This window comes from Somniosus microcephalus, chromosome 33 (genome assembly GCF_052327205.1).
Source record: "Somniosus microcephalus isolate GS21.2 chromosome 33, FLI_Smic_1.0, whole genome shotgun sequence".
Lineage (NCBI taxonomy): Eukaryota > Metazoa > Chordata > Chondrichthyes > Squaliformes > Somniosidae > Somniosus > Somniosus microcephalus.
In genome coordinates this window covers 36,344,799-36,357,842 of record NC_141019.1, presented here as the reverse complement: position 1 = coordinate 36,357,842, position 13,044 = coordinate 36,344,799, and the positions used below count along the sequence as shown (strand labels likewise).

Below are 13,044 nucleotides of genomic sequence, written 5' to 3'. Positions count from 1 at the left end.
GGGGGGGGGGAAAAAGAGAGGCCGAGGGGGGGGGGGGAAAAAGAGAGGCCGAGGGGGGGGGAAAAAGAGAGGCCGAGGGGGGGGGGGAAAGAGAGGCCGAGGGGGGGGGGGGGGAAAGAGAGGCCGAGGGGGGGGGGGGGGGGGGAGAAAGAGAGGCCGAGGGGGGGGGGGGGGGGGGGGAGAAAGAGAGGCCGAGAGGGGGGGGGGGGGAAAGAGAGGCCGAGGGGGGGGGGGGAAAGAGAGGCCGAGGGGGGGGGGGGGAAAGAGAGGCCGAGGGGGGGGGGGGGAAAGAGAGGCCGAGGGGGGGAAGAGAGGCCGAGGGGGGGAAGAGAGGCCGAGGGGGGGAAGAGAGGCCGAGGGGGGGAAGAGAGGCCGAGGGGGGGAAGAGAGGCCGAGGGGGGGAAGAGAGGCCGAGGGGGGGAAGAGAGGCCGAGGGGGGGAAGAGAGGCCGAGGGGGGGAAGAGAGGCCGAGGGGGGGAAGAGAGGCCGAGGGGGGGAAGAGAGGCCGAGGGGGGGAAGAGAGGCCGAGGGGGGGAAGAGAGGCCGAGGGGGGGAAGAGAGGCCGAGGGGGGGAAGAGAGGCCGAGGGGGGGAAGAGAGGCCGAGGGGGGGAAGAGAGGCCGAGGGGGGGAAGAGAGGCCGAGGGGGGGGAGAGAGGCCGAGGGGGGGAAGAGAGGCCGAGGGGGGGAAGAGAGGCCGAGGGGGGGAAGAGAGGCCGAGGGGGGGAGAGAGGCCGAGGGGGGGAGAGAGGCCGAGGGGGGGAGAGAGGCCGAGGGGGGGAGAGAGGCCGAGGGGGGGGAGAGAGGCCGAGGGGGGGAGAGGCCGAGGGGGGGAGAGGCCGAGGGGGGGAGAGAGAGAGAGTTTCTCTTTATTTACTCTGTTTAACTCCTTCATGATTTTGAACACCTCTATCAAATCTCTTCTTAACCTTCTCTGCGACAGTGCGGTGTTCCCTCAGTACTGCCCCTCCGACAGTGCGGCCCTCCCTCAGTACTGCCCCTCCGACAGTGCGGCGCTCCCTCAGCACTGCCCCTCCGACAGTGCGGCCCTCCCTCAGTACTGCCCCTCCGACAGTGCGGCCCTCCCTCAGTACTGCCCCTCCGACAGTGCGGCCCTCCCTCAGTACTGCCCCTCCGACAGTGCGGCGCTCCCTCAGCACTGCCCCTCCGACAGTGCGGCACTCCCTCAGTACTGCCCCTCCGACACTGCGGCGCTCCCTCAGTACTGCCCCCTCCGACAGTGCGACGCTCCCTCAGTACTGCCCCTCCGACAGTGCGGTGCTCCCTCAGCACCGCCCGTCCGACAGTGCGGCGCTCCCTCAGTACTGCGCTCCCTCAGTACTGCCCCTCCAAACCGCCCCTCCGACAGTGCGGCGCTCCCTCAGTACTGCCCCTCCGACAGTGCGGTGCTCCCTCAGTACTGCCTCTCCGACAGTGCGGTGCTCCCTCAGTACTGCCCCTCCGACAGTGCGGTGCTCCCTCAGTACCGCCCCTCCGACAGTGCGGCGCTCCCTCAGTACTGCCCCTCCGACAGTGCGGTGCTCCCTCAGTACTGCCCCTCCGACAGTGCGGTGCTCCCTCAGTACTGCCCTCATGACTCCGAGGCGAGTGTGCTACCCACTGAGCCACAGCCGACAACAAAAGAAAATAAAAGTATTGCTTCAAATGCAAGCCTTGGCTTGAAGCTCCCTAGGGCAGCACGGTGGCATAGTGGTTAGCACTGTTGCCTCACAGCGCCAGGGACCCGGGTTCAAATCCGGCCTCGGGTGACTGTCTGTGTGGAGTTTGCACATTCTCCCCGTGTTTGTGTGGGTTTCCTCCGGGTGCTCCGGTTTCCTCCCACAGTCCAAAGATGTGCAGGTTAGGTTGATTGGCTATGATAAATTGACCCTTCGTGTTAGGGGGATTAAATACGTGGGGTTACGGGGATAGGGTGGGATATGTGTTGGTGTAGGGGTTCCGGGGATTGGGAGGGATATGTGTTGGTGCAGGCTCGATGGGCCGAAATGGCCTCTATCTGTACTGTGAGGTTTCTGTGATTTCTGTGAAGCCACTGTCGTGTGTGTTGCGAACGGGTGCAGTACCACTAGGCGCCGGATGGGGGTGCTCTCGTGCTATTATTCGGATATTCGGCTGCAGCAGCAGCACCACCTTCGGGCACACAGCGGCACTGCGCCTAGATGCCACGTCACTGAAGTTTGTACGTGAATTGCGACCTCTTGCAGCCGAGGAACAGGCCAACTCCCCGCTCTCCTTTACTATCCCTGCTTCCTAACCTTCCCTCAAAAGGCAGAACATGCCCCCACAATCTGGCGATGGTGAACTGTACACATTCTAACCGCCCACCCTCCCCTGAAAGATTTACATGCTGACCTCCCCCCCCACTTTAATTCCTTTCGCGATTATCTTAAGCTCGAGGGCCCTCTCGTCGAAGAATCTCACAGCACAGGAGGAGGCCATTCGGCCCATCGTGCCTGTGCCGGCTCTTTGAACGAGCTCTCCAATTAGTCCCACTCCCCCCCTGCTCTTTCCCCCGGAGCCCTGTGAATTTTTCCCCTTCAAGTATTTCTCCAATTCCCCTTTTGAAAGTTACTATTGAATCTGCTCCCACCGCCCTTTCAGGCAGCGCGTTCCAGATCACAACTCGCTGCGTTAAAACATTCTCCTCATCTCCCCCTCTGGTTCTTTTGCCGATTATCTTCAATCTGTGTCCTCTGGTTACCGACCCTCCTGCCACTGGAAACAGTTTCTCCCTCTCTACTCTCATCAAAAACCCCTCGCAATTTTCAACGCCTCTATTAAATCTCCCCTTAACCTTCTCTGCTCTAAGGAGAACAACCCCAGCTTCTCCAGTCTCTCCACGTCACTGAAGTCCCTCATCCCCTGGTACCATTCTGGTCAATCTCCCCCTTAGCCTTCTCTGCTCTAAGGAGAACAACCCCAGCTTCTCCAGTCTCTCCACGTCACTGAAGTCCCTCATCCCCTGGTACCATTCTGGTCAATCTCCCCCTTAACCTTCTCTGCTCCAAGGAGAACAACCCCAGCTTCTCCAGGTCACTGAAGTCCCTCATCACTGGAACCATTCTGGTCAATCTCCTCCGCACCCTCTCCAAGACCTTAAACAGGGAGAAGCTGGTTCCAGTGGCAGGAGGGTCAGTAACCAGAGGACACAGATTTAAGACAATCAGCAAAAGAACCAGAGGGGGAGATGAGGAGAATGTTTTTAACGCAGCGAGTTGTGATCTGGAACGCGCTGCCTGAAGCAGATTCAATAGTACTTTTCAAAAGGGGGAATTGGAGAAATACTTGAAGGGGAAAAATTCACAGGGCTACGGGGGAAAGAGCAGGGGGGGAGTGGGACTAATTGGAGAGCTCGTTCAAAGAGCCGGCACAGGCACGATGGGCCGAATGCTGCAAGATTCGACGATTCTAACTACGAGCGAGTGTCCTGCACCCTGAGGCTCGGCCCCTTCCTTCGGTCTCTCAAGCAGGGAAGGAAATAAAATCCCCGGACCTACCTCGTCGGAGCCGTCGGCGCAGTCGTGGTCACCGTCGCACTTCCACCGGCCGGCGATACAGCGCCCGTTGGCACAGGCGAACTCGCTCTCCGAGCACGCCCGTGGAGCTGTCGGCGGAGGGGGGGGAAAAAAGAAAAAGGGAAACGTTTTATTTTCACCCATCACCCCGGAAACACATCACGTTACAGGAAACTCTTTGGTATACGGCACCGGCGTGTTGCCGGTTGATCAAAAATTCCGGATGACGGAGAGGGTTATCAGCCGAGGCTATTTTTTTTAAACAAAGAAAAATAAATAAATCAAGAAATGCGCAGTATACAATAACTGGGGTACTCACCTACAGAATGTTGTGTTAAATGGATGGTGGAAGATGCTTGATTAAGTACAGTCCTGCCAGTTGAGGGTAATGTAATGACTTCCGGCAGCACGGGAGACACACAGTAACCCTGTAAAATGGCGGATCAGGAGAGACTACCGGCAGCGCGGGAGACACACAGTACCCCTGTAAAATGGCGGATCAGAAGAGACTCCCGGCAGCGCGGGAGACACACAGTACCACTGTAAAATGGCGGATCAGGAGACTCTTCCGGCAGCGCGGGAGACACACAGTAACCCTGTAAAATGGCGGATCAGGAGACTCTTCCGGCAGCGCGGGAGACACACAGTACCACTGTAAAATGGCGGATCAGGCGAGACGACCGGCAGCGCGGGAGACACACAGTACCCCTGTAAAATGGCGGATCAGGAGAGACTACCGGCAGCGTGGGAGACACACAGTACCCCTGTAAAATGGCGGATCAGGAGACTCTTCCGGCAGCGCGGGAGACACACAGTACCCCTGTAAAATGGCGGATCAGGAGAGACTCCCGGCAGCGTGGGAGACACACAGTACCCCTGTAAAATGGCAGATAAGAGACTACCGGCAGCGCGGGAGAGTCAGACTCCTGTTATTGAGGTGTTCCGACTTCCGACAGCGCCGACAGTTTGGAGAACCAACCCCCCCCCCACTGACTAACTCGGCCACCGCGGGAGACTCGGACTCGTCAACATTGCCGGTTATTGAGGTGTTGTTTTCGGAGTGAGAATTTTGCCGGTTAATAGCGAATTCCTGATATTTAGGTGCCGTTTAAAACGAGAGTTTCCTGTACAAACGACCGAGCTCGCAAAGGGTCGCTGGAGGCACGATACAGGCAACACTGAACATCACAACAAGGGTCGGGGGTCCAATGAGATGGGTAAGTTGCGAGATGCACATTCTCACACACACACACACACGCCCAGACCCAGAAATTCGGGCCCTACAATGTTTCAGAACATCTATTTCTTAAAAAAAAAAGCTCCCCAGCCCACCATTCCCCGCAGGCTGTGAATTTTCCTCCTGCTGTTTCTTCCAAAAAGTGATCTCTGCCTTTCCGGCAAGCTGGAAGCGTCTAGCAGAGGCAACATGATTCCCTGTCAGGGTGAAACGGGGACACTGGGGCGGGGGGGGGGGGGGCGCGGAGGAGAGATAGGGAGGTGGACGAAGGAGGCCAGTTGCAGGAGCAGCCATGTCCCAGAGATCCGGATCGAGTCGGAGGGGACTGGGAATCAAATCTGCAGTTCTTCACTGTTTGTAAAAGTAAGCAATTATTAAGCATGCTAGATTAAAAAGAAAAAGGGACTACAATTGCTGAGAGAATAAATAAATACGCTAGAAATATACGAGAGGACCATCAGCATCTGGAGAGAGGCGGGCTTGTCGGGACAAAGAGGGTAAAATCGAGCTACCTACTATCGGATGCTGCCTATTACCAAGGAACAGGAGGCCATTCAACCCCCCTCGAGCCTGTTACATTAGGAACAGGAGGAGGCCATTCAGCCCCCCTCAAGCCTGTTATATTAGGAACAGGAGGAGGCCGTTCAGCCCCTCGAGCCTGTTACATTAGGAACAGGAGGAGGCCATTCAGCCCCCTCGAGCCTGTTACATTAGGAACAGGAGGAGGCCATTCAGCCCCCCTCAAGCCTGTTATATTAGGAACAGGAGGAGGCCGTTCAGCCCCTCGAGCCTGTTACATTAGGAACAGGAGGAGGCCATTCAGCCCCCTCGAGCCTGTTACATTAGGAACAGGAGGAGGCCATTCAGCTCCCTCGAGCCTGTTACATTAGGAACTGGAGGAGGCCGTTCAGCCCCCTCGAGCCTGTTACATTAGGAACAGGAGGAGGCCATTCAGCCCCCCTCGAGCCTGTTACATTAGGAACAGGAGGAGGCCATTCAACCCCCTCGAGCCTGTTACATTAGGAACAGGAGGAGGCCATTCAGCCCCCTCGAGCCTGTTACATTAGGAACAGGAGGGGGCCATTCAGCCCCCCTCGAGTCTGTTACATTAGGAACAGGAGGAGGCCATTCAGCCCCCTCGAGCCTGTTACATTAGGAACAGGAGGAGGCCATTCAGCCCCCTCAAGCCCTGTTACATTAGGAACAGGAGGAGACCATTCAGGCCTTCGAGCCTGTTACATGAGGAGGCCATTCAGCTTCTCGAGCCTGTTCCGTGACTCAGTCAGATCAGGGCTGACCCGTATCTTAGCTCCATCTACCCGCCTTGGTTCCGTATCCCTTAATACCCTTACCCAACAATAATCTGTCGATCTCAGTTTTGAAATGGTCAACTGACCCCCCAGCCTCAACAGCATTTTTGGGATGAAGCGAGTTCAGATTTCCACTACCCTCTGCGTGAAGAAATGTTGGATAAAGTACACGAGGGAGAAAGGAATGGAAGGATATGGTGATAGGGCGAGATGGAGTAGGGGTGGGAGGAGGCTGGTGTGCAGCATAAACACCGGCACGGACCAGTGGGGCTGAACGGCCTGTTTCTGCGCGGTGAAATTCTACGCCATTCCCCCGCGCTCCCTTTAACGAAGGGAGAGCCCCTCACATACGGGATCTTGGGCTTCATAAATAGAGGTATTGAGAACAGAAGTAGAGACGTTATGCTGAACCTTTATGAAGTGCTGGTTCGGCCACAACTGGAATATTGCATCCAGTTCTGGTCACCACACTTTCGGAAGGATGTGAAGGCCATCGAGTGGGTGCAGAGGAGATTTACCAGAATGGTTCCGGGGTTGGGGGAAACATAGAAGATAGGAGCAGGAGTAGGCCATTCGGCCCCTCGAGCCTGCTCCGCCATTCAATGCGATCATGGCTGATCATCCAAATTCAGTACCCGGTCCCTGCCTTCTCCCCATATCCCTTGATCCCTTTAGCCTTAAGAAATATATCTAACTCCTTCTTGAATATATTTAATGAATTGGCCTCAGCTGCCCTGTGCGGCAGAGAATTCCACAGGTTCACCACTCTCTGGGTGAAGAAATTCCTCCTCATCTCAGTCCTAAATGGCTTACCCCTTATCCTTAGACTGTGACCCCTGGTTCTGGACTCCCCGACCATCGGGAACATCCTTCCTGCATCTAGTCTGTCCAGTCCTGTTAGAATTTTGTAAGTTTCAATCTTAGCTACAAGGACAAGTTGGAGAAGCTGGATTTGTTTTCATTAGAGCAAAGGAGGTTGAGGGGTGATTTGATAAGAGGTGTACAAGATTATGACGGGCTTGGATAGGCTAGACGAGGAAAGGCTGTTCCCACTAGTTGATGGTACAAGGACCAGGGGACACAGATTTAAGGTTTTGGGCAAGAGATACAGGGGGGGGATGTGAGGTATAACTTTTTTACGCAGCGAGTGGTGAGGACCTGGAATTCGCTGCCGACGGAAGTGGAGACACTCAGGGTTGGATTTTCATTGAGGAGGCGGGACTACAACTTCCGGGGCTGCAGTCCTGCCTCCATCGAGTTCTGGCCAACCCACGCGATATTCACTTGATTGACAGGTGACGTCAGCGATTGACATTTCATCCGTCAAGAGATTTTGACAGATGAAATATCAACGTTTCACAGCTCTGTGAAATGGTCAAACACTGACAATCTTTACTCTAAGTTAATTCCTTCCTCTCAGGATGATTTAGAGATCTCCCCGCAACAGAAAGCTGAATGCTGCAGGTTTTGACAGCTGGCAGCCATTCTGCTTTCTGTGCCGGTGAGATGAGGGACTCCCGAGACCTGAAGGAAGGAAGCCTGTAAAGGTAAGTAAAACTTCTTTAAACAATTTACACATACCAAACACACTTACCTCTGCACTCATGCACCCATCACTCACCTGAACACCGGACATCTCGACCCCCTCCAAGCCCTTCATCCCGACGGCCCGCCTCGCTAACTTGGCGTGGTTTGGAGTCGTCGGGAATCCCACATTTCAACAATGAAAATAGGGATTAGGCTAAAAACTGCTCGTTAACTACCTGTTAACAGGCAGTTAATTGGCACTAATCTCCTTCCCGCCTCGGGGAGGCAGGTCCCTGCGCAGGTCGGGTAACCGCCTCCTTTGAAACTGGCATGGAGGCGGGTTGGGTTCGCGCCCCCCGATTTCAAGATTTTAACCCCCCACACGCCTCCAAGGCTCAATGAAAATCCTGCCCTCAATGTTTTCAAGGGGAGACTGGATAAGGCACTTGCGGGAAATAAACTTGCAGGGCTACGGGGAGAGAGCGGGGGCGAATGGGACTGACTGGATCGCTCTACAGAGAGAGCCAGCACGGGCTCGATGGGCCGAAAGGCCTCCTCCTGTGCCGTTACGACTCTATGACAACAAACCACACTCACACAGTCCGGTCCGAAAGCAATGACCTACCTCTGTAACGCACCCTTTCGGACAGTGTTAAAAAAGAGAGAAAGTAAAATATAAAATGAGGCGATGTTTCATGGTAACAACAGAGACAATGCAAGAAAAATATATACACACATGCGCGCACACACACGATTCTAACGATCGCAGATATTAAAAACCTGCAGGCTCCGGATAAAGCCAGACGTCGGGTCACTGTTAACTCTTTGCTTCACCTAAAGCCCGTCCTGTCAAATTGAAAACTATTCTTAGTCCATGAATGGGTAAATGCAAAGGTGGGCGAGAACATAAGTCGGCGTGAAAGCATGCAGGACAACGTGTGCGTGTGTGAGCGATCGGATTCTCTCTCCACCCTCCTCACGATCAGTCCCGACAGCAAACCAGACTGACCCCAGCGATCACGAGGGACTGGGAGCGATCGGTTTCTCTCTCCGCCCTCCTCACGATCCGTCCAGACAGCAAACTGGTCTGACCCCAGGGATCACGAGGGACTGGGAGCGATCGGATTCTCTCTCCGCCCTCCTCACGATCCGTCCAGACAGCAAACCGGACTGACGCCAGCGATCACGAGGGACTGGGAGCGATCGGATTCTCTCTCCGCCCTCCTCACGATCCGTCCAGACAGCAAACCCGACTGACCCCAGGGATCACGAGGGACTGGGAGCGATCGGATTCTCTCTCCGCCCTCCTCACGATCCGTCCCGACAGCAAACCCGACTGACCCCAGGGACAGAGAGCGATCGGGTTCTCTCTCCGCCCTCCTCATGATCAGTCTGACAGCAAACCGGACTGACCCCAGGGATCACGAGGGACTGGGAGCGATCGGATTCTCTCTCCACCCTCCTCACGATCCGTCCAGACAGCAAACCCGACTGACCCCAGGAACAGAGGGACTGGGAGCGATCGGATTCTCTCTCCGCCCTCCCCACGATCAGTCCAACAGCAAACCGGACTGACCCCAGGGAACACGAGGGACTGGGAGTGATCGGATTCTCTCTCCGCCCTCCTCACGATCCGTCCGACAGCAAACCCGACTGACCCCAGTGATCACGAGGGACTGGGAGCGATCGGATTCCCTCTCCGCCCTCCTCACAACCCGTCCGACAGCAAACCCGACTGACGCCAGCGATCACGAGGGACTGGGAGCGATCGGATTCTCTCTCCACCCTCCCCACGATCCGTCCTGACAGCAAACCGGACTGACCCCAGGGATCACGAGGGACTGGGAGCGATCGGATTCTCTCTCCACCCTCCTCACGATCCGTCCAGACAGCAAACCGGACTGACCCCAGGGAACACGAGGGACTGGGAGTGATCGGATTCTCTCTCCGCCCTCCTCACGGTCCGTCCCGACGGCAAACCCGACTGACCCCAGGGACAGAGGGACTGGGAGCGATCGGATTCCCTCTCCGCCCTCCTCACAACCCATCCGACAGCAAACCCGACTGACGCCAGCGATCACGAGGGACTGGGAGCGATCGGATTCTCTCTCCGCCCACCCCACGATCCGTCCCGACAGCAAACCCGACTGACCCCAGGGACAGAGGGACTGGGAGCGATCGGATTCCCTCTCCGCCCTCCTCACAACCCATCCGACAGCAAACCCGACTGACGCCAGCGATCACGAGGGACTGGGAGGGATCGGATTCTCTCTCCACCCTCCCCACGATCCGTCCAGACAGCAAACCCGACTGACCCCAGGGATCCCGAGGGGCTGGGAGCGATCGGATTCTCTCTCCACCCTCCTCTAGCCCCGGAGGCTCGGGACCGGACACTCAGTCCTCCCTGGCTGTTTTCGAAGCAGGGCGACGGCAAACCCGCTGCGGTGTCCGAGCGGACCAGTTTCTCTCTCTCGGCCACACGCGGGATGGCCCGTCCTGTAGCGAGGCCGCCGGGTAAAACGGGATGGCGTTACTGAAACCGTCACGTACTGCAGCCTTCCTCGTCCGAGTTGTCCCCACAGTCATTGTCGTAGTCACACTGCCAGCGGCCGGGCACACAGCGGTTGTTCCTGCACCGGAACTGATAGGGCTCGCAAGTCCTTTCGTCTGAAAGACAGGAGAACGGGGGAGGGGGGCGGGGAAAAGAGAACGGGAAGCGCCGTTAATTGGGCCCCGATAGCGACTCGGCAGATGTCTCCGAACGAGGAACGCGTCTGGCATTTAAATCCTTCTTTAGTCTCTTAAAATTTAACAACCAGTCCCTGACTCACGAGGGTAGCACTTTTTCTCTCTCCGAGTCAGAATGTCGTGGGTTCACGCCCCCCACTCCAGAGACTCGAGCCTCATAATCCAGGGCGACGCTGCCCGGTGCCAGTACTGAGGGAGCGCCGCACTGTCGGAGGGGCAGTACTGAGGGAGCGCCGCACTGTCGGAGGGGCGGTACTGAGGGAGCGCCGCACTGTCGGAGGGGCGGTACTGAGGGAGCGCCGCACTGTCGGAGGGGCAGTACTGAGGGAGCGCCGCACTGTCGGATGGGCAGTACTGAGGGAGCGGCGCACTGTCGGATGGGCAGTACTGAGGGAGCGCCGCACTGTCGGATGGGCAGTACTGAGGGAGCGGCGCACTGTCGGATGGGCAGTACTGAGGGAGCGCCGCACTGTCGGAGGGGCAGTACTGAGGGAGCGCCGCACTGTCGGATGGGCAGTACTGAGGGAGCGCCGCACTGTCGGAGGGGCAGTACTGAGGGAGCGCCGCACTGTCGGAGGGGCAGTACTGAGGGAGCGCCGCACTGTCGGAGGGGCAGTACTGAGGGAGCGCCGCACTGTCGGAGGGGCAGTACTGAGGGAACGCCGCACTGTCGGAGGGGCAGTACTGAGGGAGCGCCGCACTGTCGGAGGGGCAGTACTGAGGGAGCGCCGCACTGTCGGAGGGGCAGTACTGAGGGAGCGCCGCACAGTCGGAGGGGTCAGTGCTGAGGGAGCGCCGCACTGTCGGAGGGGCAGTACTGAGGGAGCGCCGCACTGTCGGAGGGGCAGTACTGAGGGAGCGCCGCACTGTCGGAGGGGCAGTACTGAGGGAGCGCCGCACTGTCGGAGGGGCAGTACTGAGGGAGCGCCGCACTGTCGGAGGGGCAGTACTGAGGGAGCGCCGCACTGTCGGAGGGGGCAGTGCTGAGGGAGCGCCTCACTGTCGGAAGTGCCGTTAGAACACTTGGCTTGGCAGTCATCAATAACATTCCTTTTTGCAGCACTACAGATATTCTACCTACCACATTCCTCTTTCGGTTCGTCCGATCCGTCGCCGCAGTCGTCCTCACCATCGCACTTCCACCGAGCGGGAATGCACCTGCCCGAATCTTTGCAGCGGAACTCATCCACTCCACACGTCATCTGAGCTGGAAACAGAAAGGACAGCGGTGTTAATTCACAACTGATCACAAGGCGAGAGCGAGGCCTCACACCGATCCCAATCGGAACTTCTCTCCACCCGCTCTCCCCACTCCAAACACAAGCTGTTGGTTCCAGCCCTCCTAGGGATGGTTATAGGGGGCTGGAGGAGGTTACAGAGATGGGGAGGGATGTAGGGGCTGGAGGAGGTTACAGAGATAGGGAGGGTTGTAGGGGGCTGGAGGAGGTTACAGAGATAGGGAGGGTTGTAGGGGGCTGGAGGAGGTTACAGAGATAGGGAGGGTTGTAGGGGGTTGGAGGAGGTTACAGAGATAGGGAGGGTTGTAGGGGGCTGGAGGAGGTTACAGAGATAGGGAGGGTTGTAGGGGGCTGGAGGAGGTTACAGAGATAGGGAGGGTTGTAGGGGGCTGGAGGAGGTTACAGAGATAGGGAGGGTTGTAGGGGGCTGGAGGAGGCTACAGAGATAGGGAGGGGTGTAGGGGCTGGAGGAGGTTACAGAGATAGGGAGGGTTGTAGGGGGCTGGAGGAGGTTACAGAGATAGGGAGGGTTGTAGGGGGCTGGAGGAGGTTACAGAGATAGGGAGGGTTGTAGGGGGCTGGAGGAGGTTACAGAGATAGGGAGGGGTGTAGGGGCTGGAGGAGGTTACAGAGATAGGGAGGGGTGTAGGGGCTGGAGGAGGTTACAGAGATAGGGAGGGTTGTCGGGGCTGGAGGAGGTTACAGAGATAGGGAGGGTTGTAGGGGGCTGGAGGTGGTTACAGAGATAGGGAGGGTTGTAGGGGGCTGGAGGAGGTTACAGAGATAGGGAGGGTTGTAGGGGGCTGGAGGAGGTTACAGAGATAGGGAGGGTTGTAGGGGGCTGGGGGAGGTTACAGAGATAGGGAGGGTTGTAGGGGCTGGAGGAGGTTACAGAGATAGGGAGGGTTGTAGGGGGCTGGAGGAGGTTACAGAGATAGGGAGGTATTTAAACAGAATGTTAACGGTCGAGAGGTTTGCGAGTCTTACTGCAGTTCGCGGGTTCATCAGAGTGATCCATGCAGTCGTTGTCTCGATCACAGACCCACACGCGAGGGATACATCGCTTGGTGGTGACACACTGAAACTGGTTTGGCGCGCAGGTCACCTCAGCTTTCAGTTTGAAAAATAAGACAAGCACACACTTAATTACACAGCGTCACTGGGAGGCTTCACACATAAGAACACATGTAACAGGAGCAGGAATAGGCCACGCGGCCCTCTCGAGCCTGCTCCGCCATTCAATAAGATCGTGGCTGATCATGGGCTCAAAGCCACTTCACCGCCCGCTCCCCATAACCCTTCACTCCCTTATCTTGCAAAAATCTGTCTATCTCCACCTTAAATGTATTTAATGACCCAGCCTGCACGGCTCTCTGGGGCAGAGAATTCCACAGATTTACGACCCTCAGAGAAGAAACTCCTCCTCATCTCAGTTCTAAAAGGGCGACCC

The 13,044-nt window shown here is 57.1% G+C and overlaps 1 protein-coding gene across 1 annotated transcript in view; it reads right to left on the bottom strand.

The window, feature by feature from the left end:
* The window catches only part of LOC147097167 (low-density lipoprotein receptor-related protein 1-like), a gene marked incomplete at its 5' end in the record, with an annotated part of 61,688 nt that extends 48,941 nt beyond the window's left edge, over window positions 1–12,747 (bottom strand). The window contains 4 exon segments of the mRNA XM_085972536.1: window positions 3,517–3,623; window positions 10,159–10,275; window positions 11,438–11,563; window positions 12,582–12,747. Coding sequence (XP_085828662.1) covers window positions 3,517–3,623; window positions 10,159–10,275; window positions 11,438–11,563; window positions 12,582–12,747 — 516 coding nt within the window.
* Between the last annotated feature and the right edge of the window lie 297 nt (window positions 12,748–13,044).